The sequence below is a fragment of the Pogoniulus pusillus genome, chromosome 30 (genome assembly GCF_015220805.1).
Source record: "Pogoniulus pusillus isolate bPogPus1 chromosome 30, bPogPus1.pri, whole genome shotgun sequence".
NCBI classification, from domain to species: Eukaryota; Metazoa; Chordata; class Aves; order Piciformes; family Lybiidae; genus Pogoniulus; species Pogoniulus pusillus.
The window spans coordinates 2,264,109-2,290,617 of NC_087293.1; the positions used below are offsets into that span (position 1 = coordinate 2,264,109).

The 26,509-nt window shown below is 46.0% G+C and overlaps 1 protein-coding gene across 3 annotated transcripts; it reads left to right on the forward strand.

Moving 5' to 3' along the window:
- Positions 1 to 7,040: 7,040 nt before the first annotated feature.
- UBE2L3 (ubiquitin conjugating enzyme E2 L3) lies at positions 7,041 to 26,506 on the forward strand. Of its 3 annotated transcripts, none has more exons than XM_064168910.1 (4): positions 7,041 to 7,130; positions 15,457 to 15,552; positions 18,568 to 18,754; positions 23,696 to 26,506. In XM_064168910.1, exons 1-4 carry the CDS (start codon positions 7,104 to 7,106, stop codon positions 23,848 to 23,850), a joined length of 465 nt encoding a protein of 154 aa, XP_064024980.1. In that variant the 5' UTR covers positions 7,041 to 7,103; the 3' UTR covers positions 23,851 to 26,506. The 3 variants fall into 3 exon arrangements, with proteins under 3 accessions (XP_064024980.1, XP_064024981.1, XP_064024982.1); XM_064168911.1 differs by lacking the exon at positions 7,041 to 7,130 and adding an exon at positions 7,140 to 7,210; XM_064168912.1 differs by lacking the exon at positions 7,041 to 7,130 and adding an exon at positions 7,155 to 7,237.
- The last annotated feature ends 3 nt before the right edge of the window (positions 26,507 to 26,509 follow it).

Consider the following 26,509-nt stretch of genomic DNA (forward strand, 5'->3'; position numbering starts at 1 on the left):
CTATTGCTTTCTCTCTGTCCCTGGCAGCAGAGGTTGCTCTATGCAGAGACCAGCATGCAAGCCCAGGGCCAGTTCACCTCATCCTCCCAGGCACAACTGGGCATCAATTAGAGATGTTAGCTGCTGATTCCATGCCTGTGCTCTTTTTTCCAATCTGTTTATAGTCCTGTTGCCCAGTCTGACCAGTTTCTTGCAGAACCTGCTGACTATAGCTTTTACTGCAGCCTGTGGTAGGGAGCTGCAGACGTTAATGACCTGCTGTGAGAAAAAGCCCTGTCTCCTGGCTGCTAGTACTGCCCTATTGTTAGTACTCCCCAGTGCACCCTCACTCTAGGACTGTCAGATCCCATCACTAACAACCCCATATTCACCTTAGCCACTGCCTTTATGATTTCATAAGCATTGATCCTATCTCTTTTCAACCTTCTCCTCTGCAGGTGGAAGGGCCTCAGCCATTTTAGTTTCTATTCCACCCTTTTAGCACTTTTTCCCCTTTCTTGGTCATTGCTTCTGCCCTTCTCTTCACTCTCTCTAGTTCTGTTGCATTCTGTGTCTGCAGCATAAGAAGGACACAGCTGTTGCAGTAAGTCCAGAGGAGGGACACAGATGATCCAAGGGCTGGAGCACCTCTGCTGTTAGGATAAGCTGAGGGAGCTGAGGTTGTTCAGCCTGGAGAGGAGAAGACTCTGGGGATGTTTTAGCTGCCTGCTACCTGAAGAGATCCCAAAGGAAGGCTGCAAAGAGACTTTCCATAAGGCTGTCTAGAGACATCACAAAGGGGAATGGTTTAAAGCTGACGGAGAGCAGAGTCAGACTGGAGCTTAGGAAAAAGTTCTTCAGTATGAGGGTGGTGAAACTCTGGAATAGGTTGCTCAGGGAGGTTCTTGATGCCCCCTCCCTTGGGAGTGCTCAAGGCCAGGCTGGATGAGGCCTTGAGCAGCCAAGACTAGTTGAGAGGTGTCCCTGCCTGTGGCAGGGAGTTTGGAGCAGAATCATAGAATGGTTTAGGTTGGAAGGGACCTCAAGGATCATCTGGTTCCAACCCCCTGCCATAGGCAGGGACACCTTCCACTAGAACAGGCTGCCCAAGGCCTCATCCAACCTGTCCTTGAACACCTCCAGGGAGGGAGCATCCACAGCCTCTCTGGGCAACCTGTTCCAGTGTTTCACCACCCTCACTTGTAAAGAATTTTTTCCTAACATCTAGTTTAAATCTCCCCTCTGCCAATTTAAACCCATTAGCCTTTGTCCTGTCATTGCAAGACCTTGTCAATAGTTCCTCCTCAGCCTTTCTCTAAGTCCCCTTCAGATACTGGGGAGGTGGTGGAGTCGCCGTCCCTGGGGCACTTCAAGGCAAGGTTGGACGTGGCACTTGGTGCCATGGTCTAGCCTTGAGCTCTGTGGTAAAGGGTTGGACTTGATGATCTGTGAGGTCTCTTCCAACCCTGATGATACTGTGATACTGTGATACTGTGATACTGGAAGGCCACTATAAGGTCTCCTTGAAGCCTTCTCCAGGCTGCAGAGCCCCAACTCTCTCAGCCTGTCCTCACAGCAGAGCTGCTGCAGCCCTCTGAGCATCTTCATGGCATCCTCTGGACTCACTCTAACAGTTCCATGTCCTTCTTGTGTTGGGGGCTCCAGAACTGCACACAGACAGATGATCTCTGAGGCCACTTCCAACCTGAGCCATTCTAATATTCTATGATTCCTGAGGTGTATAGACCTCTTGTAAGCAATATGTAGGGGTATCAAGGTTTCATACAGCAACAACATTTTGCTTGTTCTTTCTTCCTCCCCTTCAGTTTCCCTGAGTCATGTTGTTTTCTTTCAGATGGCCACCTTGTAACACTAAAGCAAACTGATTTTTTCTGATATTTTCAAGGGCTGGGCTGTTGTGGCTCAAAGTTTGTTCAGAAAGTCTGCTTACACAATTTCTCTTTTGAACTTGAACACTTCCTTGAAACAGCAAAAATGTGATAGAAATGTATTTTTGGGAGTGGGTAGGCATAAATATGGTGTCCAGTCTGTCAGAGCTATTGCAGGAGGAGCACTAAAATCTGGATGTGAGGGTGATGGAACACTGCAACACACTGCCCAGAGAGGCTGTGGAGTCTGCTTCTCAAAACCTGCCTGGATGTGTTCTTGTGTCACCTGCCCTAGATGATCCTGCTCTGGCAAGGGGGTTGGGCTGGATGATTTCCAACCCCTAACATTCTGTGATTCTGGATACTCTTAATGGTCAAGTAAAAGAGTGGCTACAACCTGGAAACCTGGGGTGGAAACAGTGCAGAAGCATCTGCAAAACTCAGTCTAATTAATGGCCTGGCTCTTGTTGCTAACAGGAGGTCACAGAATACATCTGGTTAGAAGAGACCTCAAAGACCATCCAGTGAACCCTCAACCCAGCACTGAAAGGTGAACGCTAAACCATGTCCCTCAGCACCAGGTCCACAGGCTGCTTAAACACCTCCAGGGATGATGACTTCATCACTGCCCTGGGCAGACCATTCCAATGTTTGAGAGGCCTTTCAGTGAAGAACTATTTCCTACCATCCATCCTGAAGCTCTCCTGGTGCAGCTGATGTGTGAAAGGAAATTTCTTCCAGACTGCATGGCAGCATCATGGCTGCCAGCAACCAACATCCAAGAGTGATCCAACACCAGGAGCACAACTGCTCAGCCCTTGTTTGTAAACAAGCTCAGCTTTAGCACTGTGGGATCTGCCCCACATCCAGTCTGAAGATAGATACTGGCAGGATCCAGGATATTGGCAGGAGGAACATGAGATGTGTCTGGTGCAGTGGAGATTTCTCAACCCCTCTGCTGCAATAAAGGATTTCTGCAGTTTGTGAGGACAGCTATGGTCAACAGTTTCCTCAGAACTGGCTGGGCTATTGTTAGCAATAGTGTGGGTGGTGGTTCTTGTCTTGCCAGAGGAAATGTGCATTATCTTCTAACTATCCCAGACACTTCTGACTCTCTATTACAAGCTCAAAAATCAGGGATTAAAAATACAGACAGGAAATGCAGAATTCCTTGTGGTGCTTTAGTAGTGTCTCTTGCGTGAAGCATCTGTGTCTCTTGTGGATAAAACATTCAGACAATACTTGGAGACAAGTGGTGGTCTTGGGAGATTCTGCAGTCAAATAAAGATAAGAATAGAGTTTTGGCAAATAAAGAAATCAAGACAGTGTCTGAAGCAAACTGGTTTTTATGGCCACAAAGGGAGCGGGAATAACTCCAGGAAAGCTGCCCATGCCTCCTGGAGGCTCTCCAGGCTTGCAGGTGCCCAGCACCACACAAAAGCAAAGACCAGAGTTGAGCATTAATCCTACAGGCCTCTTTCTTTTTCCATCCCTACTGGTTTGCTGGCTTTGCAGCAGTGGTCACACCCACTTTGTGCCCATGCAGGGTACTGTCTACAACTACCTGAAGGGGCATTGTAGCCAGGTGGAGGGTGGCCTCTTCTCCCAGGCAACCAGCAACAGAACAAGGGGACACAGTCTCAGGTTGTGCCAGGGTAGGTATAGGCTGGATATTAGGAAGAAGTTCTTCACAGAGAGAGTGATTGGCATTGGAATGGGCTGCCCAGGGAGGTGGTGGAGGCACCGTCCCTGGGGGTCTTCAAGAAAAGACTGAATGAGGCACTTAGTGCCATGGTCTAGTTGATTGGATAGGGCTGGGTGCTAGGTTGGACTGGATCATCTTGGAGGTCTCTTCCAACCTGGTTGATTCTATGATTCTATGATTCTGTGTGTCTCAGCACCAGTCATGCCACAAAAGGCAAAGCTGTGCGTGGGCACTGCACTGGGCACCAAACAGGGATGGAAAAGTGATAGCCCAGAGTGTTGTTGTGATATTTGGAAGTTCTCTTTTGTATGCCAGGCCATTCTGCTCCAGCAGCAGCCATGCCATGGAAATGAGTTGGTGCTGGCAAAGGTGTCAGAGCTGTGCAGGTCTAGATTTACCTGTGGGATACTTGCAACAAGTGACAAGAGCAGAGGAAATAGCCTGAAATTGTGTCAGAGGAGGTTCGAGATGGATATTAGGAAAAAATTCTTCACAGAAGGATTTTCAGGCGTTGGAACAGGATGCCCAGGGAGGTTGCTGTCTACAACTGCCTGAAGGGAAGCTGCAGCCAGGTGGGGGTTGGGCTCCTCCCCCAGACAACCAGCAACAGAACAAGGGGACACAGTCTCAAGTTGTGCTGGGGGAAGTATAGGCTGGATGTTAGGAGGAAGTTGCTGGCAGAGTGATTGGCATTGGAATGGGCTGCCCAGGGAGGTGGTGGAGTCACCATCCCTGGAGGTGTTCAAGAAAAGAGGAGATGAGGCATTTAGTGCCATGGTCTAGTTGACTGGATAGGGCTGGGTGCTAGGTTGGACTGGATGATCTTGGAGGTGTCTTCCAACCTGATTGATTCTATGTGGTGGGGTCACCATCCCCTGAGGTATTTAAAAGACAGGTGGATGAGGGTCATGGTTCAGTGGTAGTGGCTTATCAGTGGTGGTGAGATTGTGAGCTCTAGGCAAGCGGTTGGACTTGATGATCTCAAGGGTCTCTTCCAACCTCAACAGTTCTATGGTTCTGTATTTGTAGCCATTTGGAAAACAAGTTATAAGAACTGCTCTTCCAAGTTTCCATAGTATCAGATTTAGGTATTTCTACATTTCAGAAGCATGGAATCTGAACTCGCCCTTTGGTCAGATATCAGCACTTGAAATCATCTCAGTGTACCTGCCTGGCATATGTGTAACTCCTCCAGCCAGCTGGCACACACCCTTGCTTTGAGTCTCTGCTGCTTCAGCAGGATGGGCTGCCTCTTTCATTTTCAGTTTCCTCTGACTCCGTTTTCCTTGAGTAAAATGAATCAACTTTAAGTCTCTGATAGAATAAAGCTATCCCAGTGTTCAAATGTGCTTAACATCTTAGCTGCTAACTATTTCATAATTCCCCTATGAAGTAGGTGGATATTAAGTTGGTTCTTGTAGGTGCTGTGCAGCTTACTTGATTAACAAATGTTGATCAGATTTTGGAGCAATAGGCACTACATTAATGCAAAATATTGACTACCCTTCAGGGAATAACTTTAAGACAAGATACTGAACTCCTGTGCTTCAGAATTGACAACTGTTGTTGCACTGTTACAAGCTGTTGAAAGCCTTCTGTAATACCCACAGCATTATCTTTTGCAGGTTGCCTGAGCCTGTAAAGCTTATTTTAGAGCTTAGAACTTTTTCAGGTGACATGTTCCACAGAGCAAGTGAGGACATAAACCAACATGAGGGAGGAGGGAAGGGGAAATAAGGCAAAACATCAGCAGTGCAGGTCTTGCAGTAAATCTTGAGCACACTGACTCAGCTGGGAATGTTTTGAGGAGTCAGATGCCTGGACACAGATGTCTGATGGCATTTTACATAGTATAGTAACTTACATCCCATGCCACATCTGCTAGCTCTGTGTCTTGGAGACCTTACCACACTGCATGTGACATTGGATGCCTGCACTTAGACATCTGAACTGCTCCTACAGTGGTTGCTAGTGGCCGGCTGGAGAGGATCAGGGCTGGAAAGGAGCTACAATTAGAGTAAAACGTACATGACAACTTACAGTCTTGATTAAAACAGACAGTGACATTATCTCCTCTTCCACAGCTTTCTTTTCTCTAGGAGACTGTGACCAGCCACAGCAGGCTGGAAGCTCAGGAGCAAGGCTGGCTTGAACTGGGCTGGGTAAAGCCAGCGATGGAACTCACAGTATCACAGTATCACCAAGGTTGGAAGAGACCTCACAGATCATCAGGTCCAACCCTTTACCACAGAGCTCAAGGCCAGACCATGGCACCAAGTGCCACGTCCAGTCCTGCCTTGAACAGCTCCAGGGACGGCGACTCCACCACCTCCCCGGGCAGCCCATTCCAGTGCCCAATGACTCTCTCAGGGAAGAAGTTTCTCCTCACCTCCAGCCTAAATCTCCCCTGGCACAGCCTGAGGCTGTGTCCTCTCGTTCTGGTGCTGGCCACCTGAGAGAAGAGAGCAACCTCCTCCTGGCCACAACCTCCCCTCAGGTAGTTGTAGACAGCAATAAGGTCTGCCCTGAGCCTCCTCTTCTCCAGGCTAACCAATCCCAGCTCCTTCAGCCTCTCCTCGTAGGGCTGTGCTCAAGGCCTCTCCCCAGCCTCGTTGCCTTTCTCTGGACACGCTCAAGCATCTCAATGTCCCTCCTAAACTGGGGGGCCCAGAACTGAACACAGCACTCAAGGTGTGGTCTAAGCAGTGCAGAGTACAGGGGCAGAATGACCTCCCTGCTCCTGCTGGCCACACCATTCCTGATGCAGGCCAGGATGCCACTGGCTCTCTTGGCCACCTGGGCACACTGCTGGCTCATGTTCAACTCGAGGTGAGATTCACCAGAGCCCAGCAGCCCTGGGGTGGCTTCTCTGGTCGGGTACCTCTTCTGGAAGCTCCCTCTCTTTGCTTTTTGGAGTATTTTCAGAAACCACGAAATAAAGGTTGTAAAGGTGACTAAATGTAGTGTAACCTTACACGATGAAACCTACAGCTACAGGTTGTTCTTTCCCTACAAGGAAGCCAAAGCCAAATCTGGGCTGATGCACGGTGAATAAAATAATCCACACCAGTATTTTAAAGCATTGACTGAGGAGGAAAATACACCGGGGCAGAAGGCATCACCGAATACTGGAGAAACGCTGGCAACAGGGCTCCAGAGAGAGGATGCTGCAGGAGCCCTCGGCGCCCAGGGGCTCCCCGGGCCGCAGGAGGTCTGTGCCTGGCGGGCTCTACGCCGGCGCGGAGCCTTTCCTGCCCTCCAGCCCCAGCTGCTGCGAGAGACACTGCCCCGTGCCGCCGGTGCCGCCGCCGCCGCCGCCGCACGGCTGGGGCGCAGAGGGGGCGCAGAGGGGCGGCGGAGCCCCGGAGCCTCCCGCAGCGCTGGGGCGCTCCCCAGCCGGCGCTCCCCAGCCCGCAGGTCCCAGCCCGCCCTCGCCCGGCGCCGCCCCTGCCCCCGCCCCAGGAAGCGCAGCGCCTTAGCGCCCGGCCCGCCGCCGCCATGCATTGTGGGGCGGCAGCAGCAGAGCCAAGATGGCGGCCAGCAGGAGGCTGATGAAGGTAACAGCCAGCGCCGCGCCGGGAAGGGCCGGCGGGCGGGCGGCACCGGGCACCTCCCCTCCGCCTCGGCGCCCCTCAAGGTGTGGGGGGTCACCTCCCCAGCCGCGGTATGGTGGGGCGGCTTCCTCCCCTCCCTTCGGTGGCACCCTGGGCTGGAGCGACCAGAACGAGAGCAGCCGGCACCTAGGCCGCGGCCGTGAGGGGCCTCCCTGTCTCCCCCGTCGTCTCGCCGGGCTCCGGCGGCGCCCCGCGGCCCCCCTGCCGCCGCTCGGGGCTGGGTGGGGCGCTCGGCGAGCGCCGCGGGCCGCCGCGGGCCGCCCCGTCCCCCTCCCTCGGGGGGCTCCTGCGGTGACTAAGCAAAGAGGAAGGGCCGGGGGGGAAGGAAACGCCGCTGCCGGGACGCCTCAGCCTCTGCTCGGGGCCGGGGCAATCCCTGGGGCGGCGGCAGTGGTCTTGCCGCCGCAGGCGCTGCCGCAGTTGCGGCGCGGTCCCCGGTGCGGCCCGCGGGGAGGGCTCGGCGGGGAGGCTCCGTCTGCCCCTTCCCGCGGGTGGGGGCTCTCCGCTTTCCCCGCGCGTCCTTTGGTGAGGAACATTCCCCCAGCGCCCGGGATGAAATTATTTCGTTTTCGTTGTTTTGGAGACTAACTTCTTCCTTGTATGAGTAAGAGGTTTATCACACTGAAATATGGACTTGGGTTCAGAAGTTTCCTCATTCGCTGCAGACGTGGTAACGTTTTTGTCTTTGCTTTATTTGTGCTAAAGTGCGAGCGAGCCTCGTAACCGCGGCCTCCGCTGGAGGAGCAGGCATCGCTAATTGCAAAACGCCGATTGGGATGCGTTTCCCATCGTTTTGCTTGAGGAGTACAGTAGTACTTAGGAAAAGGAGGACCGCAACCCCCAAAACGCACAAGTTTGTGTCTTGTGTATCATCGCCAGTTAACGTCACAGACTGTATGCAGTGGGTTTGCCCAGGACATGCATCCACAGCGGCGTGAAGTTTAGTCATCTGTGAAAGGCCACGGCAATACCCTACGGTGTTTGCATGCAGAGTGCCTGTAACGTAAATCAGTGCACTTCACAGGCCAGTCCTGTGCAGCGTAGAGGGAAAGCCTTAGATACCTGTTGGGTGATGGTTTAGCCTTATTGAAAACCCGGCCCTGTGGGGTGCAGCGCAGCCACGCACTAGGCTTTGACAGGTGTATGAATGATTCTGTTTAAACTTCTTTCAGTATCCTGGCTTCAAGGGCGGAGACCCCTCGTAGGGCTGGGATTTCACTAGGACGTGTGGGGCATGTTTTGAAGCTGCGTTTCCTTGATGGTGCAGATGCATAATTAACCGTTACAACCTGGCTATTTTCTAGGAAACCAGTAGCTCAGCACTGCTTTCGTAGGGCGGGGGGTGGTTCAAATGTGCCGTGGAGTGGTCACAAATGAAATAGTAGATATGTGCTGTACAGTCATTCACAGACATCAAATCAGTAGCATAAGCCTTCAGTTGCCCTTAAGGATCCTGATGAGCTGGCATTCTTTGGGTTTTTTTTTCCCACTTTGATAGCTGTTGTGTTTTATCACAGATTTAATACCCTCATATGTCTGTTGCTTTATACTCAAATGAGTCCTCTTGGTTTCAGATAGTAAACAACCCTTCAAATTTCTGTTTTCATAGGGCAGATTTCCTGCCTGTTCCACAAAAAATGCGCTACTGGTGCGAAAGCAGATCGCTGCTCCTCTGGTAGGGGGAAAAAGCATTGCCAATTATTTCTTCTTTTTAAATTTAAAATAGAACAGAAAAATCCGAGAGGCAAGAAAATGTTATCATCTTATCTGCAGTGCCTCTCTCTTTTCAGCCCCCTCCCCAATTCCCCTGTATTTCTGTAGCGTTAGGACTTTCATCTTTCCCTAAAATGCCATCCAAATAGTTTTTGATGATGTGACCTCCTTTTCTAGAAGGGTGGTGTGGCAATTGCTTCTCGGAGGAAGTGGTGTAGGGAAGGAGGAGACATTGATAACTCCTCTCTTACATTTTTACTTTCATTTCTGTTGTCTGATGTTTGTGGGTTGTGCATGTCGTGCGTGGTTTCTGTGCTGGTTCCAGAGCTGTGAGATGTTTTATCATGAGACTTGCAAATAAGCAGCCACCTTCCTGTCTTCTGGGAAGTCGAGTCAGCTGCGATGGCTTTTAGCTTTGCCATTCATCTCAGTACAAACAAAGTAGAGCTCTCTCGTCCAGATGATGTCATCTGGATTGCTGCAGTGTAATGTTTTGAAGGTCCAAACTTAAAGGACCAACTTGATATAACTAAGTTGTAGATTCATAATTCACTTTTTAAAGTCTTTCACTGTTGAGGTTTTGCAGTGTAGAAGAGCCTGGGGGGTGTCTTTCTCAGGGTTGTAAGATGATGAGTGATAATAACTGAAGGAAATGGAGTTTTTCAGAGTGTCACTCAATTACATTTAAAATAATTTAGGCTAAGCATTAACTGTCTTTGAGCTAAATATCAAGTGAAAATAAACTTTGAACCTTTTATAGGCCACATAAAATAAAGCAATTCCCATTTCCTTCAGGTCTTGCCAGTATTTTTAAGTAGTGCATTTTCTCTGCTCTCACATACATCATAGTTATTCATCACAGTGGCTCAAGTGACTGGATGTAGTAAGTTCATAATAACAGACTGCCTGTAGGAAACTGGGAGTAGGAATGTAATTTCCAGCTTCCAGGTGGAAATGGGTGTCCTTGTCAGATTGTGGAAGTCACTTGTACTGCAAACCTCTTTGTGACAGACTTGCTACATGTTTGCCATTGTACTTGGACCGTTCGTTTTAAAACGCAAAGTCAGGTTATAACCAGAACAGTTGCCTTGGTACCTCAGAGTCTGCAGGCAAGGACATCTCCTAGGCAGAAGACCTTATTCATGGCCTGTTTCTACCACTGTGTGGTCTAACTGAAGATTTCTCTACTGCGTTAGAGAAACATATGTGGAGATTTGCCCTTCCCAAGAGCACACCTAGGTTAGTAAAAATGTGAGATTAACATGAATCATATTCCAGTGACATGTGAGGTGGAGTTTTGATCTATGAGACACCATTACACCTCCTCAAAGAGCCACAGTTGTTAGATCTTAACTCCTCATGTAATGTGAGAGGTGGGAATAAAGCAGTCTTTGTCAAGGATGTGTTGTTATGGACAATCTACCAGAGTAAACCCAGGCAAATAGGGAGTAAATATATTTAGGATCAGAGGCTTCTTTTTGAATTTTAAAGATGCTTTGCTTCATGACCCTCTCTTGCAAAAAGCAAATTGTCTCCAAACATGTATGAGGATGGACCCAGATCTCCAGGAGACATGCCAGAGATATCAGTGAAATGCTTCTCACGGTTGCCACCCACCGATGTAAACCAAGCCGTTCTCTGGGCGAGATCCATAGCCACCCGCTGTGTGGAGAGCTGGCAGGTAGCTGTGCAGGGAAGGCTATTTTGGTGCTGGATACTCATAGTGCAGACTGCATAGTGCCACGTGCTGCTGAGGTGTGCCTTCAGTAGGTGTTTTTAGGTAGTAGTCTTTGAGAAGGCTGTGCTGGCCTATGTGCAGAGCTGCCATAGGTTTGAGTGAAGGTGTCTGTAAGAGCTGCACTTTTGTTTCCTGGTTTCTCCACATCAGAAGGTATCTTTAGTGTTAAAAATCGAGAACAGCTTTAAAGAGGAAACTATTTCACAGATCAAGTGAGATATGTGGAGAGTTATTTTCATTTTACTGGGTTTAGTCTGCTCCCATAATTGCACAGTCAAACATTTATGCAGTTGCTGAAGTCCATGATAGAACACAAAGAGCAGGCCACACCCAGATACCTGCGGTGGATGACCTGCGATCTCCAGCCCGCTGTGATCTTGTCAGCTCCACAGCCCTTCAGATAGAGGGATTTCATGTTTGAAGAACAGTTCTGAACTGATCCCAGCACTGGAAGGAAATGTGGCTTTGAGCACTGTGTGATTGTCATGAAGAAGTAAGAATACTGATTCTTTTTCCCTTTTGAAACTGAGAATTGACAAAAGGATTTTTAATGACATGAAAACACTTTGCCAAAACCTAGAATTACTCAGTAAGTAAAAGACATGTGAGGATGCAGAGTTGTAATGTTGCAGAGGAAACTCAGTAGCAGTTGTTATGAAAGCTAGAAGCTGTTAGGGGTTTCTGAGTTGGTTTTACAATTTATTTGTGTGTGTGTGAATTTTTATTTTAAGGTGTTTGACACTTCACTGTGTGGGATTTTGGAAGTAAAAGTGGTTCCTTATCAGTGTCTTGGAGCTGCTTTGACACTTCATTTAGGAAAGGTATTTATAAACAAGGTAAATATAAACAGCAGGTTCCTGGCTTAGAGTTATTGCAGTAGACTTGTTTTCCTTTATGCATTTAATCATGTTCTGGACTTGATGCAGACCTTACTGAAGTCAGCATGAGCTCTTATGGTTATTTGTGTGTTCCTGGGTTGCACTCTTGCAACTCATCACTCCCATTTTCCCATCTGGCTTGTTTGGTTTTTTTTTTTTAGAGGAGTCCCAACACTTGAAAGCTGCGTGGGCAAAACAATTGGAGGTGCAGGGGTTTAAAAAGACTTAACTACATTTTAAGCTGATGCCACTTATTTTAATTTCAAGCATGTAGTTTTTGCTTTGAACAGCAGAAACGATTACACAACGTTGAAAACAAACATTTTACATCCTTATTGAGATGTATGAGAGGTAGTAGGTACTTGCATGACAACCTACTATAGCTGAAGATCAGACACCACCTCTAAAACAGTTTTCTCCATTTCATGTGCCTTGTCTAACGCTTCCTCTGAACATATCCAGACTGCAAACATCACATCTCAAGAGAGCCCTGTGAAATATGACATTGTTATTTTACTGATGGGGAAATGAATGCAGCAAGGTTATGTGCAAGGTTGATAACAGAGTGGGAAAGGAAAACTGATTGAAATTCTTACTGCAGTCTTCTAACCTTTAGTTACACTCCTCCTGTGCTCCTTTAATTATGTTACTTGACAAAATTAAGGGGTGGAGGACAAGAAAAGGAATTAATCTATTTACTGTCTGCCTAGACTCTGAAGTATTATTTTGAAATGAATTTCTGGACTGTATCCTCTTACCTCATAATGTAATTTTTGTCCCTTTGGAGTTGCTCAAGCTGATGTTAGAGGCAGTATTAACTTTTAATCTGTGCTGTTTGAAAGTATGCAGTAGCTCATTCACTTTTTTTAACAGTACATTTATACTGTACTTGTGTCTGCCTCTATCGCTCTGAGGCAGTTAGATCTTTATGAAGGGTTGTGGCAAGTACTGGAGAGAAAACAAAACAATCCCTTCTCACACCCTGAAATTGTGAATGCCAAATCTCTTACCACTCCTGATGCACTAGGCACAAACCCCTAAAAGCTTAACTTGTGAGCATTACCTTGCATTTGTGAGGATAGGAGTAGGAAAAAACCCAAACCAACAACCTGAAAACCTCCTCCTGATTATAAATGAGCAAAGTTATGCATTTGGGGTGGCCTATGAAATCTTAAACACTTCCAGTATTAAAAAAAAAAAAGGTATAGTTTGAGCAAGTTGTCTGTTAAGGTAGGCTTGATGGGCTTTGAAATTCGTAAGCCTGCCTGTGTGTGAGGAGAATTGTCTGGCTTGTTCCTATCTGTCCCCTTTTTTTGCTTGTCGATTACTAGCACAGGTCCTAGGGCAGCAGAAGGGAAACATGGGATGTAGTCCTGATACCCTGCAGTAATTCAACACTGGTTTGATTTGGCGAGTGAATTCCTGCAAAGACTTCACCTGCCACTTGGAAGAGAAAGATGTCCCCAGTCATTTTCAGCTACTGCTTTAGTGTCTTCTGTCATGTGGTGGAATTGAGGGGAAAATGAGGAGCATTTGGTGTATTTGATTTAAACTTTTGTTTGCTTTCATACAAAGATTTGCCATTTTGTGATCATCTCTGTGCTGGATTCTTGCATTCCTTAATTCAGCGTCAGATTTTTTAACCTGAATCTAATTACAAACTGTAGGTGTTTAATTTCCCAGTGATGTGAAGCTATGCTTTCCTAATTTGTTTTATTAGCTTAGTAACATACCTACATTATAGAGTCACAGTCCTCCCTGTTTTCTCTGTTTGGGCAATTGTTCTCTGGGCCAGAAGTGTAATGCTATCATCTGAACCTGTGAGAAAAGATGTGTGGAAACTACACTCCCCCTGGGACAGTATAGGGGAAATCTCTGTTGTATGTACAGTGCATTTAATAGCAGTAACTAGAAAATTGTTAAAACCCATTTTCCTTTCCTTGTTTTAGAGTGAAGGCACTTGTGGTGCATGTTTATTCATGCTTAAATACCTACTGATTAATTAGCTTATTTTGCTTCCAGTGTTTGATGTGTTACATCTAGTGTGGCATGGGATTTATCCCTTTTACAGGCCTTGGGGTAGTGGCTTGCCAGGACTTCACAGCTCATGATGTCTAGGGGAGTTGCTGTCCTGCCCCTGTCAGGGGACTGTTGGTCTGGAGTGGGTCAGGCTCTCCTGGGCTGCTGCTTTGTGCACTGAGCGCCCAAAGCCAGCTGCAAGGCGCTGTGTGGATTTGCAGGTTTAGGGATCATAAAGGATCTCTTATAGCTGTGATAATAAAGGTTATTTGCTTTTGAATAGTTTGGTTTGCTCTGTATCCTTACAAATGTGCTTCATGGGATTATTTTTTGGTAGGTTTTATGTTTTCCTGCTTTAAGGAAATAGGATAATCCTCTTAGCCTTCTTTAAAAAAAGCACCCAACTGTCTGTGATGTTGCATAAATCTAGCAGCAGTGGAATTTGGGGATTAATCCTCAGGTCTAGACTAAATAGTCCATTTTAGAGTCGTGAGGATTGTGCTGGGCATCAGTTCAATATCCAAGACATCAAGGTTAAACTGCTGTGTTCCCAATGTGCCCTTGCTTTCGTAGGTGCAGTGGGTGGGAATGTAAATGTTCATCTTCTGATGTGTGGCTGTCATGTGATTTGTTTCATGTGCATCTGGAAATCTCCTTTTCCCTTTGGGTTTGCATTTTATCATCATGATAAGTTTATGCAAGAGATTACTGCAAGTATTAAATCTCTGCTGGTCAGATGCAAAAGGGTTTGATCTAAGATGAGCACAGAGCTTCCCTTGTATTGGGCAAAACTGCTGGATTTAGTTTTTCAGCATGTGGTGCCTTTGCTTGTAGCTGGTGTTTTTATCATCATCGTATACAGCCCAGCTTTGCAAATATGCCAGCAGCCAGGGAAGAGCTGTGTGCTGGCAGAGGGCACCAGGGTTGCTGTATAAGCAACATTTTTCCTAACCTATGTGGACATGCAGGCATGTGCTTCAGCTTTGAAAGCACTGGGCAAGCTTTATAGCTCACTGTGGGTGACTTTTGAATTCGAATTCAGTTAAATTCTCTTTCAAGATAATAAAACAGCTGAATTCAGTGCCAAAGGGCTAAAATTCTTAGGGGTGGGGGGCGATGGGGAAATAAAACAGTGAAACCTTGAGTTGTTTCCTCTCAGGTCTTATGAAATAGTTCAGGAAATAGTTGCAGCACTGGGGATTATATATGATTTTAAATATCACAATGTTTAAATGTTTGTCTTGGTGGCACCTAGATCTGTAACTTATCACGTATGGTTTGACTGGTGATTAACTGGTGCAGAGTGATACAGCTACGAAGAGGTATCTCAGTGCAGACTGTTAACATCGAGGTACAAAAGCAGAGATAAAGCTGTGTCTCCTGACTTCGTGGTCTCAACAGGGCTAGTTTGGCTTAGATGCTTCTCTGGGCTTGTGTCAATTTAAGCAGAGCTTGCAGGAATTTGTTACTGTTCAGTTGAAGTAATTGGCCTGTTCACTGTCTTTATCTGTGGTGTTCACTGTTAGGAAATCATTTTCCCACAACTCTGGCTTCCTTCAGGCAAGCCCTACTTTATTCCCGTACTTCATAGCTATGAATAGGATGCTACCAAAGGTACCAACTTGCACTGAAGGTAGAAAAGAATGTTTAAATGCACCTTTTAAATACTTCTGTCTGTAGTGATGTTACTACAAGGAATTTCTGTATTTTTATGAGACCATAACAAAAAAGTTATTTTTTTATCAGGGAATTTTATTTCTCAGAGGTACCAGATTCTGTTTCTCATTTATGTGGGTTGCCACCACTAAAACCTCAAGCTGCTTAACATTAAAGAAACCCACACTGACCTCTAAGTGTTCTGAAAAGTAAATATGAGCATCTTTAATACTGTTATTAACTTAGCCCTTTGCTTGCTTTTCAGGAGCTTGAAGAAATCCGCAAATGTGGAATGAAAAACTTCCGTAATATCCAGGTTGATGAAGCTAATTTATTGACCTGGCAAGGGCTTATTGTTCCTGTGAGTATAGATTGTTCCTTATTCTAATGAGCTTCAAAATAAAATGAGGATCATTTGTATCTCATAAATCCAGGGTTTAGTAGCACTGCTGGTGACCAGGAGATAATTTCTGCACCCTGACAAAAATCTCTTTTATTATTGGAAAACCTGGTTTCCAGAACTGGGGCTTTGTGCAGAAGCAATTCATTGTTTATAACTACAGGATGAGTTTATATAGATATCCTGGAAACATTCTCAGGGTGGTGAGGTGTGCTCCTGGATTTAATTCTTGCTTCTCTTCAGGCATCTCATGGAATCTTAGGCAAACACAGTAACCTTCCCGTCACATTTTAGTTGAGTGTCTTCTGTGGTTTCTTCTACAAAAGGCTGCTAATGTCAGTAGGTGTTTCTTCTAACTAAAGAAAAATCCAGCTGTGGTTGCAAGGAGTTGCAGGCTTCTCTGTTCAATTCCTGCATGGATGGTTCAAAACTGTAGGCTTGGTCTGATGTAAAATTCCAGCCAGCAAGCGCTGTGGATGCAGCAGTGGCATTGGGTTACTTGGGAGAGGTGTTGGAAGGGGAAGGCAAATTAGGCTTAGTGTAGTAACTACAAACTTAAAGTGCAGAATCTATATCATCATAGGAAAAAAAATAGGTACTCTTAATAGTGAAATTGTTTTGGTTTGGGTTTAAATTGAGTAGATTTGTTTCTAGGACAAAATTAGGTGTACGAAACAGTTTGATGCAAGGAAAAGGTCTGGATTTTCAGAAGTGATCTCTTTAAAAGAATGTCTCTTCAGATATTCATTAGTGCAGAAAAACCTCCAACTCTTCCTTTTTATTTTTTCAAAGCAGAACTCTAATTTAAGAGAGTGCTTACTAGCAGCAGGTAACCACTATATTAGTCAAATAGAGACTTGTTACTAAGGAGAAAGCAGGCAATCTGGTATGCTGAACTCCTTGGATGAAAGTCACTTGGATTTTCACCTCCTTTATTTTCCATTAACATGGCCCATGCTCTCTTCATTACATGAGCTACTTCTAAGTCTGCAGTGAGAGAGGCTGTGCCACTAGGTCATCAGTTCTGTATTTCTTTAGGTGCTACCCAAAAGGTCCCTTACTACTGTAAATCTGTGGGTTTTATTGCAACACTTGAAACCCTCTTTAGCAGAGCCTCTGCTTTGTTAGGTGGAAGCTGTTCCTGAATTGAGAGAGAATGGCTGGGCCCCTTGCTCTTTCAGTACTGCAGAATCCTCTTAGATTTCTGTTTACTTGCATTCCTGCAAGCAGTTCCTTTGAGTGGCTGAGGCTGCTCTTGCAAATCAAGCAAGCAGGACCTGACACTAAAATTTGACAGAGCTAAGAAAAAATATATGTTAATAAACTCCCTGATACTAGAGAGAGGGATTGTTCTGACTGGGGCTCAAGCAGAAAATGGACATTTTTAAGCCAGATATTAGTTCACTGAACATGCTCACAAATCATAGTGCCATCTTGAGGCAAGAATAAGTGAACCATGGTGGGAGAGGGCACTAACTGCTGAAGTTTTCACCATCACCAGAAGTTGTTGGATTGCTTGGATACAAGGATTGTAAAGTGACTCTGGTTACCTCTTCACTGCTGTAATTGTGCAGTATTTCTTAGAAACACTCAACCATATGGCTGGAACAGAAATTCCATGTTTTCTCTTGAATAGTGTTTTAATAGGATGCTCCCCACCCCCACATGTTGGTAAACCTTCTGGAGCGGATTTGATTGCAGTGGATGGTCTGGTTGCTAATGAATCACACAGTCGTAGAATGGCTTAGATTGGAAGGGACCTCAGAGATAGACTACTCCATCCTCCCTGCCACGCATAGTCCCATCATGCTCACACTGAAGAACTTCTCCCTAGGATCCAGTCTGACCCTGCTCTCCCTCATAGTCAGACCATTCCCCCTTGTCCTGTTTCTAGACACCCTCATGAAAAGTCCTTCTGCAGCCTTCCTGTAGGATCCTTTCAGGTATCATAAGAGAGATGTAAGGTCCCCCTGGAGACTTCTCCTCTCTAGGCTAAACAATGCCAGCTCCCTCAGCCTGTCCTCATGACAGAGGTACCGCAGCCCTTGGATCATCTCTGTGGCCTCCTGGACTTACTGCAACAGCTCTCTGTCCTCCTGCTGCTGGAGACACTAGAACTGGTGTGTGATTACACTTCATGTCAAATGGGAACTCCTGTCCTCTGATTCTTGATGCAGTAGTGTTTGGAAGGGCTTCATGCTTCATTTCTGTAGGCCTGAAATGCAGCACTTGATTTATTTTTCCTCTGCCTGTTTTCTCTGGTTACTGTCTGAAGCAGTATCAATAGTCTCACAAGTTTTCTAAGTGACATTCTAGGCATTGTTTTCTGCTTCAGCATCAAGAACCACTTTGCTCTACTTCACAGTTCTCTCATCATGCTCCTTCCAAAATGATCTGATAAGAGTGGGTGCTAAAACTGCATACAAATTGAGAATGTTCCGATCAGCAGACAGTGAATATCTATCTTTAGTACCAATGAATGCTCAGCAGATTTTGGTGTAGTCAGCACAGAAATGTTCTCAGAACATAGAGGGAAATCTGACAAATCAAATTGCTTTGCTCTTTGTGCCACATAAAGGTTGGGAGAAACCAATTTTCCTTGGGTGCCCTGTTTGTGTCTCTCAGCGTTTGTGATGGTTTTTTGAAATACAAAGTTGGGAATTAAACTGTTTATTAGGTAGGAGCTTGAGTTTGGAGTAAATGGGTCTGGCTGCTTTCTTACCAGCAGAGCTGTCAGCCAGCTTCAGAACAATGGTAATTGACTTTTTTTCAGGGTGAGTACAAAAGCAGAGCTTGTAGCTCCTCTCTCTTACTAAGCAGGGTTTGATGTTTCCCAGCACATAGACGTGGCAATATGTGTTGGAACAAAGTCCCTTTAAAAGAGGTCATTTGGTAGATCAAAGACTGGAGCATACTTTTTCTGAATTGTATCCATTAGAACATGCCAGAGTCTTGACATTTGCCTTCTTGTTGCAGGACAATCCTCCGTATGATAAAGGAGCCTTCAGAATCGAAATCAACTTCCCGGCAGAATACCCATTCAAACCTCCTAAGATTACTTTTAAAACAAAGATCTATCACCCTAACATCGATGAAAAGGGGCAGGTTTGTCTGCCAGTAATTAGTGCTGAAAACTGGAAGCCAGCAACCAAAACTGACCAAGGTAGGACTGCACATGGAGAAGGAACTGGGTATGGAGAAACTCTCTGGGTTTAAACTCAAAGCCTGTCAGCTGGGCACTGCTCTTCTGGTGCATTCCTTGTGGTGAGGTTTGTGTCGTGAGTCAGGGGTGTGCAACTCTCTTGGAATCTCATTTTGTTGTTGGAGTGTAAGGTGACACTGACATGTGGCACTTCCATCTCCAGGAAACCACAAATTCTTCATGACTGAACAGTTTATTAAGGCAGTGTCCTCATCATGCTTAAAAATGGTAGTGGTGGTTTGCATGCAGTGGTTTTCTGGTTCTTTTTAAACAGAGGTGTTCAGTCCATCCCTAGATGTTTGAAAGAGAGGTTCTAAAACCACAGTGCTTTCTATGTTTTGTAATCTCTGCTGTGTGGTTTGGTGATTTGAACATAGGCTTTGAAATACCTGGGGAGTCAAACAGAACCTGAAATCATAATACAAATTAACTCATGGTTCTTAAAAGATGACTGCTGTGAGGCTTACTGCAAAGGGGGTCTTTGGATAAGATTTAAATATTTTAAGGAAAAAGGTTCCCCTGGGGAGTGTGGCAGACTGAGTGTGAGCTCAGTAGGTTTCCCTGTTGTTGCTGAGGTGAGAACTTCCTGTTTTCTGGCAGATAATGATTAGTTTGAGACAAAGCATTCATTACTGTACATAAAGAGCAGGCATCCTTGAGAAACTGCCTATTTTTTAATACTAATTCAAAGGAGTTGCAGTTTAGTCCAATGCTAGAGCTTCAGTGACACTGAAGTCTCTTGCTGTGTAGGAGAGTATTTCCTGCCAGATTCCTCTTCAGCTTGTTTTCATTTCAGCTGTGTTCCTAATAGTAAACAGTGCTACACTACAGGTTTGCTTCTTTTGTACTTCTGTGTCATCATAAAGGACTTAAGTTTGCTTCATCTTAGCCCAAAGACAAAACAGGAAAATGCCTGTAGTTGCTTTGGAGAAGATCAGGCAGTTGAGTGTTGAGGAAGCAGAAGTGGCAGCAAAAGGAACCTGCTAAACTCAAATAGTCAGTGAAGATCTTCAGATTTGTTGTTGATTCATGCCAGATTTTACAGGACAAAGATCCTTGGGAGAGATTAAATGGAAACAATGCAGAGATGACTTCTATTAACACCTTGGCAGTTTTCTTAACCTTCTGAGCCTTCTAAATTAGGAAGAGCCTGTGTCTAGCTAGCTTGAAATGCAAGCAGGCTTTAGTTGGAACTATTGAGGCAACAGAATGATAGCCTGGTTGGAAAAGACCTTTAGATCGTGGAGTGTGACCATAACCTGGCATCTCCCTGTACACAGCTGTTAGACCATGTCCCTCAGCTCCTCATCATTTGTGTGCAGGAAGTGGTGTCTCCCTGAGAAGTGGCAATTCCCTTTTAATCTGAGTCAATGAAAACTACACTAAAACCAGAATTTGGAACAAACCATGGCTCACCAAAATATTGCACATCTCAGGGATTCTGCTCTGTTGTGATCTTTTGTCTTTTTAGCCCATTCTTCAAGAAGTCATTTTAGTGTCAACATCTGTTGTTACTACATCAGCATTTGAACCTTCAACGGCATCACTGCAGCCCTGCTGAAGTGTCTATTCCTTTTTCTTCTGCGCTGAAAAATAAACTTCAGCCTGTTTGCTTCTTGAGCCTTTCTCAAGAAGTAATTCAGCATTATTAGTGCAGCATCACAGTGAAGGGTTTGATCAGTCAGCTGTCAAGGAAGTGGAGAGATTAAGTTTATCATTAATCATTACCTTGCCTTTCATGTACTAAACATGCATCTTGCTGCTGTGCTTACTAATTTATGCTTGACATGAAAACAGACTGCTGTTGACAGCGTAGTTTTCAAGTGCTTTGGGTATTGAAGGAACTCCTGTTGGGAAAATCCTCATCTTTTCTGACTTGTGCACTAACTAACCTTAACACAGGAACACTTCCTCTCTTGTACTGAGTGAAAGGGGATTGTCATGTGTAGTATTCAGACTAATTTCAGAAGCAGTCACTAATATGACATCAGTCACTGTAAGGCTGGGACTGGTGAATTCCTGTGCACTAAATAGATGGCAGGTCTGCCTTCCTTAGGTGGGTTGTTTGCTTTTAAACTCTGATTTGTGGTATAAGAAATGTTTCTACTTAGCAGTGTAGCAACAAGCATATTTCTCTCAATTGTGAGAGTTTGTTTTGAGGCATATTTCCCTTTCCTGTTGGGTAAAGGTGGGAAAGAGTAAGACTGTGAAAAGATGGATGGTCTGAAAGAAGCCATTCAGGTACTCTAGCATCTGCTGGAGTGATAAGCATGGTAAGAACTTGTACTGCAGATCGAAGGACACATTTAACAAGGCCAAGTGCAGGGTTCTGCACTTTGGCCACAACAACCCCAAGCGGCACTACAGGCTGGGAACAGAGTGGCTGGAAAGCAGCCAGGAGGAAAGGGACCTGGGGGTACTGATAGATAGTAGCTGAAGATGAGCCAGCAGTGTGCTCAGGTGCCCAAGAGAGCCAATGGCATCCTGGCCTGCATCAGGAACAGTGTGGCCAGAAGGACAAGGGAGGTTATTCTTCCCCTGTACTCAGCACTGGTCAGGCCACACCTTGAGTGCTGTGTCCAGTTCTGGGCTCCTCCATTCAAGAGAGGTGTTGAGGTGCTGGAAGGTGTTGAGAGAAGGGCAACAAAGCTGGTGAGGGGCTTGGAACACAAACCCTATGAGGAGAGACTGAGGGAGCTGGGGGTGTGCAGCCTGGAGAAGAGGAGGCTCAGGGGTGACCTCATTGCTGTCTACAACTACCTGAAGGGACATTGTAGCCAGGTGGGGGGTGGCCTCTTCTGCCAGGCACCCAGCAATAGAACAAGGGGACACAGTCTCAAGTTGTGCCAGGGGAAGTACAGGCTGGATGTTGTGAGGAAGTTCTTCACAGAGAGAGTGATTGGCATTGGAATGGGCTGCCCAGGGAGGTGGTGGAGTCACCATCCCTGGAGGTGTTCAAGAAAAGACTGGATGAGGCACTCAGTGCCATGGTCTAGTTGACTGGCTAGGGCTGGGTGCTAGGTTGGACTGGATGATCTTGGAGGTCTCTTCCAACCTGCTTGATTCTATGAATCCAGTTCTCAGCAGCAGCCTCAGAACAAAAGACAGACTGAGTGTTCACACGGTGTGTAGCTGGGTTGTGGAGCTCCCTGCTCTGGGTGGTGCAGGTGTTCAGTGTGTTGTAGGTGAGTGCAGAAGGAAGCAGCTGGCTCCAGTGTGCTGTGCATGAAGTTAGCAGAGTTTTGTTACACTTGCTTTAAAAACTTGCTCAGTTTTCCTCAGGGTAGGCCAGATTTACTCAAACAGAAGTTCAATACATTGTTAATGTAGCTGTACAGTGAAATGCTTGTTCTTTTTATCCACTCTGTGTAGCCCAGGTACACAGACACCTTTCAGTGGGTGGATAGGAGAACTCCTCTTTGTTGTGGCTGGTCTGGATTTAAGTGGTTGGGAGAATGTCTGAGGAAAACACTGCAGTAAATGTCATTGTACTGCGAGAGCTTCCCCATGCTGATGTCAAGTACAGTTCGGTTATTTTAAGAACGACATTTCCTTTGAATGTGGCAGGGCAGCCTGGATGGACATGGCTGTGAAGAGTGAGGTGAGAGGCATCTTGCAGTCCTCGCCTGTTTGTTCACCCAGCATGCAGGAGAACAATACCCTGCCTCTGCTGGTGGAGGTATTTGACATAAAGGGAAGAATTGTCTGCTGCTTACAGAGGGGAAATAGAGCTGGGAAAAGGCTTTCCAAAAGCAGCCCTGGTTACAACTGCAGCGTGGTAACAGGCGTTAGGAAAAAATGCTCAGTGATGGAAATTCCATCTTTACCCAATCCTTGGGTGTGAAGCTTGGTCTCTTTCTTAGTCATAGGAGAGGGATTCAGGTAGGATGCCAGGTACATCAGAAATAATTTGTAGTCCATCTTTGTCTCTGCTGGAGTCGATTTTGTTCACAGATACAATTTTCTGGTGTTCATCCCCAGTCCCTGGCATATTGTTGTATCACAGTGTCACAGTATCGTCAGGGTTGGAAGAGACCTCACAGCTCATCAAGTCCAACCCTTTACCACAGAGCTCAAGGCTAGACCATGGCACCAAGTGCCACATCCAACCTTGCCTTGAACAGCCCCAGGGACGGCAACTCCACCACCTCCCCGGGCAGCCCATTCCAGTGTCCAATGACTCTCTCAGGGAAGAACTTTCTCCTCACCTCCAGCCTAAATTTCCCCTGGCACAGCCTGAGGCTGTGTCCTCTCGTTCTGGTGCTGGCCACCTGAGAGAAGAGAGCAACCTCCTCCTGGCCACAACCTCCCCTCAGGTAGTTGTAGGCAGCAATAAGGTCACCCCTGAGCCTCCTCTTCTCCAGGCTAACCAATCCCAGCTCCCTCAGCCTCTCCTCGTAGGGCTGTGCTCAAGGCCTCTCCCCAGCCTCGTCGCCCTTCTCTGGACACGCTCAAGCATCTCAATGTCCCTTCTAAACTGGGGGGCCCAGAACTGAACACAGGACTCAAGGTGTGGTCTAAGCAGTGCAGAGTACAGGGGCAGAATGACCTCCCTGCTCCTGCTGACCACACCATTCCTGATGCAGGCCAGGATGCCACTGGCTCTCTTGGCCACCTGGGCACACTGCTGGCTTATGTTCAGGCGGGTATCAGTCAGCACCCCCAGATCCCTCTCTGTCTGGCTGCTCTCAGCCACTCTGACCCCAGCCTGTATCTCTGCGTGGGGTTGTAGCTTGCTCGTGCCATGCTTTGGAAAAGACCCTGGATTTGTGGGCACATACTTACATGCAGTTAAAGCACTTTTCTCACTGGGGAATCCTGCTTACATTCTGACTTTGAATTCTTTTTTTTGTTTTAATTAACCATCTTGGTCTCTGACAGTGTTTATACTTCTCTTAACAGTAATCCAGTCCCTCATAGCACTGGTGAATGATCCACAGCCCGAGCATCCCCTTCGGGCTGACCTAGCTGAAGAATACTCTAAGGACCGTAAAAAATTCTGTAAGAACGCTGAGGAGTTTACAAAGAAATATGGTGAGAAGCGACCAGTGGACTAAATCCTGACACAGTTGATGTCAGCACCGTGTGATAGAAGATCGGAGCAGTGCATTTGAGACACCCCCAGTAAAGCAGGACTCTATGGAAAATTGACAAGTGCCACCTTTTGGTGTTAACTTGTGGCTGTTACTAACTTTCTACAGTTTTCTTAATCAAAAGTGGGCTAGGTAACCTGTAAAGAAAGGATTAAAATTTAAGATGTTCTAGTTCTGCTTTCTTTGTTTAAAAAAAAAAAGAAATCACTGCTTCAATATTCTTTAAAGTATGCTGGTTTTTTTTCTTTTTCTTGTCAGAATTTATCAAAAATATCTTAGACTTATATTCTGCCCTTAAATTGAAAAGGTTGTGGCTGTCACTTCTTCTTTTTTTTGTTTTCCTTGCAGTTCCCATTCTCTTGGGTTCATTTAATTCTTCATTGAATTTTATCCTGCTCCCCAAACTGATGTTTTAGGAAAGAGAGGAAAAAAGAAAAGAAAAAAAAAAAGTCCCAGTTCTGGCAGAAAAGTTGAGTGTTTGGCAGGTTTTGTTTCCTTTTCTCAATGTTGCACTGTGCTTTTGTGGAACTTGTTGCAAGTTCCTCTTAACTTCAGTTTGTAACATAATAAACAACCAACCCACCCCACCAAAACCACCACAATCAGAAAGGATCTCCAGGTCTCGTGTAAATCTGGCTGATGTTACCACCAAAATGTCTATTAAACGGGGAAACCCAAGTTTTTGTCTGTGTCATTGAATTCAAATATGGCTTAGGTCCTGCTTTTGAAAAGCTTTGGGGTAAAAAAAAAAACAATTCTGTAGCAAACAAGTAGTGGAATGTGATTGCAACCTTCTTTCACTTCTCTTCCTAATATTCATGCAGAGTAGCTAAGGGAGATGTGCACAGGACAACATTGCCACCCGCTGGGAAGAGTGTCAGAATTTGGGGACCACAAGGTACCAAAGTGATCAATTGGAGTTTGAGTTTAAAACTTAATAGGGGTGAGATGTTAATTTTGGATTTGAGTAGTGAATCTGGCAGCACTGCTTGTCATCCTAGAGCACCTTTCCATCAGAATGCATAAGAATCATCTGTGTTTCTGGGGTGGCATTTGTGCCCCTTCCTAGCCTGGTTCCTGTACTGCAGATGGTATGAGGAGAGGATTAAGCAATAACCTGTATCAGAGCGTACTTCCCTGCTGCTCCTGCTCTAAACCACACAGGTTAGATGATTTATGAGAACTTCAAGTACCATTCTGTCACTAAATGCATCAGGCAGAGCCATTTCCCCACTGCTCCAGGGCACCCCTACGCATGCTGAAGGAAGCCCTTTCTGTTCAGAACTGAGCATCCTTTACTGTGTCTCTGCTCTTCTCCTGCCTGTCTTTCCTCCCCGGTCTGCAGCGTGGTCATAGCTCCACAGGCAAACTGCCACACAGTCAAACTGCCGCCTCCTCTCTGCCTGGCCAGGCTGGGTGTGCTATCGAGCAAACGGCTTTGTCTCCAGAAATCTGTAGGCATCCAGGAGCACACAGCAGATTGACGTGCAGAAAGCTGAGTTAGAAAATCCCTCGTGCCCAGCTGGTTCTTTGTACTCCTGACTTCAGTTTTAGCACAGCCTCTGCCTTTGCAACCTTTCGGAACTAGTGTGTCAAGCAGTAGGTCTCTTGGTTTTAATGTCTTGTATAGCTGCTGTCTCCTCAGTCATCCCTCTCTTCTGACTTTCATTTCTTAGTGTGAACAATGACAGCCCAGTACCTCACCTCTGTTGAAAGTAAAGTTTTTTTATAAGTTAGGGAGCTAAGAAATTTTATGTTTAAGTGTTCTTAGACAGATTCTTTGGCAGGTAAATAAAGTTATACCACGTTCACCTTATTTGCAGAAACGTGCATTTCCTAAGTGTTTTCAGGCTTGTGGGAGCACTGTCTATGACCAGATCTCCACGTTTTTGATGTCTCCATGTGCAGGAAGTTGGTACTGATTTTGTTTCATTCACTCTCACTCCGATTCATAATAAAATAATGCCAAATTACCTGTCAAGCTGAAGCGTGTAACTTCTGCACCACCTGAGTCACTGTACCTCTCTGATCGTGTCTGTGGGCATGGAGATTTGCTGCTCTCTAAAGCTTTTCTCCTTATTCAAACCAAAACCACAGCACTGGTTTGCTGCCCTGATTCCTGCTCTGTAGTCCACTTGCTGGTTGTAAGCCTCTCCGAACGGCAGAAACGCAGTCTTTGCCCTGAGAGGCCTGGATGCCGTGGGAAGGGGACTGGAAGGGCTGTGTAACTGGAGGAGCTCCAGGCCTGCAGCAGCGCTATGCCAGCTATTCCGATTTCATCTGCAGAGGTCACATAGAAGACAGATGTTGCTATCACTTCTCTTGGTGTGTGCTTCATAGCTCAATTCCTAAACTACAAGATGTGTAACCTAAGCCCTCTGAAAACAAGACAGAAATGAAATACTGGACTGTATGGTTGAAGCCTGAGGAGAGAAAAATCAAAGTCCGAAGTCCGATGTTAACTCAGGAAATCATGTTCTTGTTCTCTCTGGTTCACTAAGCCATGCTGAGTCCTGAACATCCCAAATAAAGACAACGTACTGCTGAAACTACACCCAGGAGTACTGGTACAGGCTTTCTGCAATTCCATTCTGCTACCCTAATAAAACTTGCTCTCAAAGGC

Coding starts and splice junctions, on each gene's coding strand:
- UBE2L3 (XM_064168910.1), top strand. CDS start 7,104: ATGGCGGCCAGCAGGAGGCTGATGAAG. Junction 7,131..15,456: donor CCAGCAGGAGGCTGATGAAG/GTAACAGCCAGC, acceptor CTTGCTTTTCAG/GAGCTTGAAGAAATCCGCAA. Junction 18,755..23,695: donor AGCAACCAAAACTGACCAAG/GTAGGACTGCAC, acceptor TTCTCTTAACAG/TAATCCAGTCCCTCATAGCA.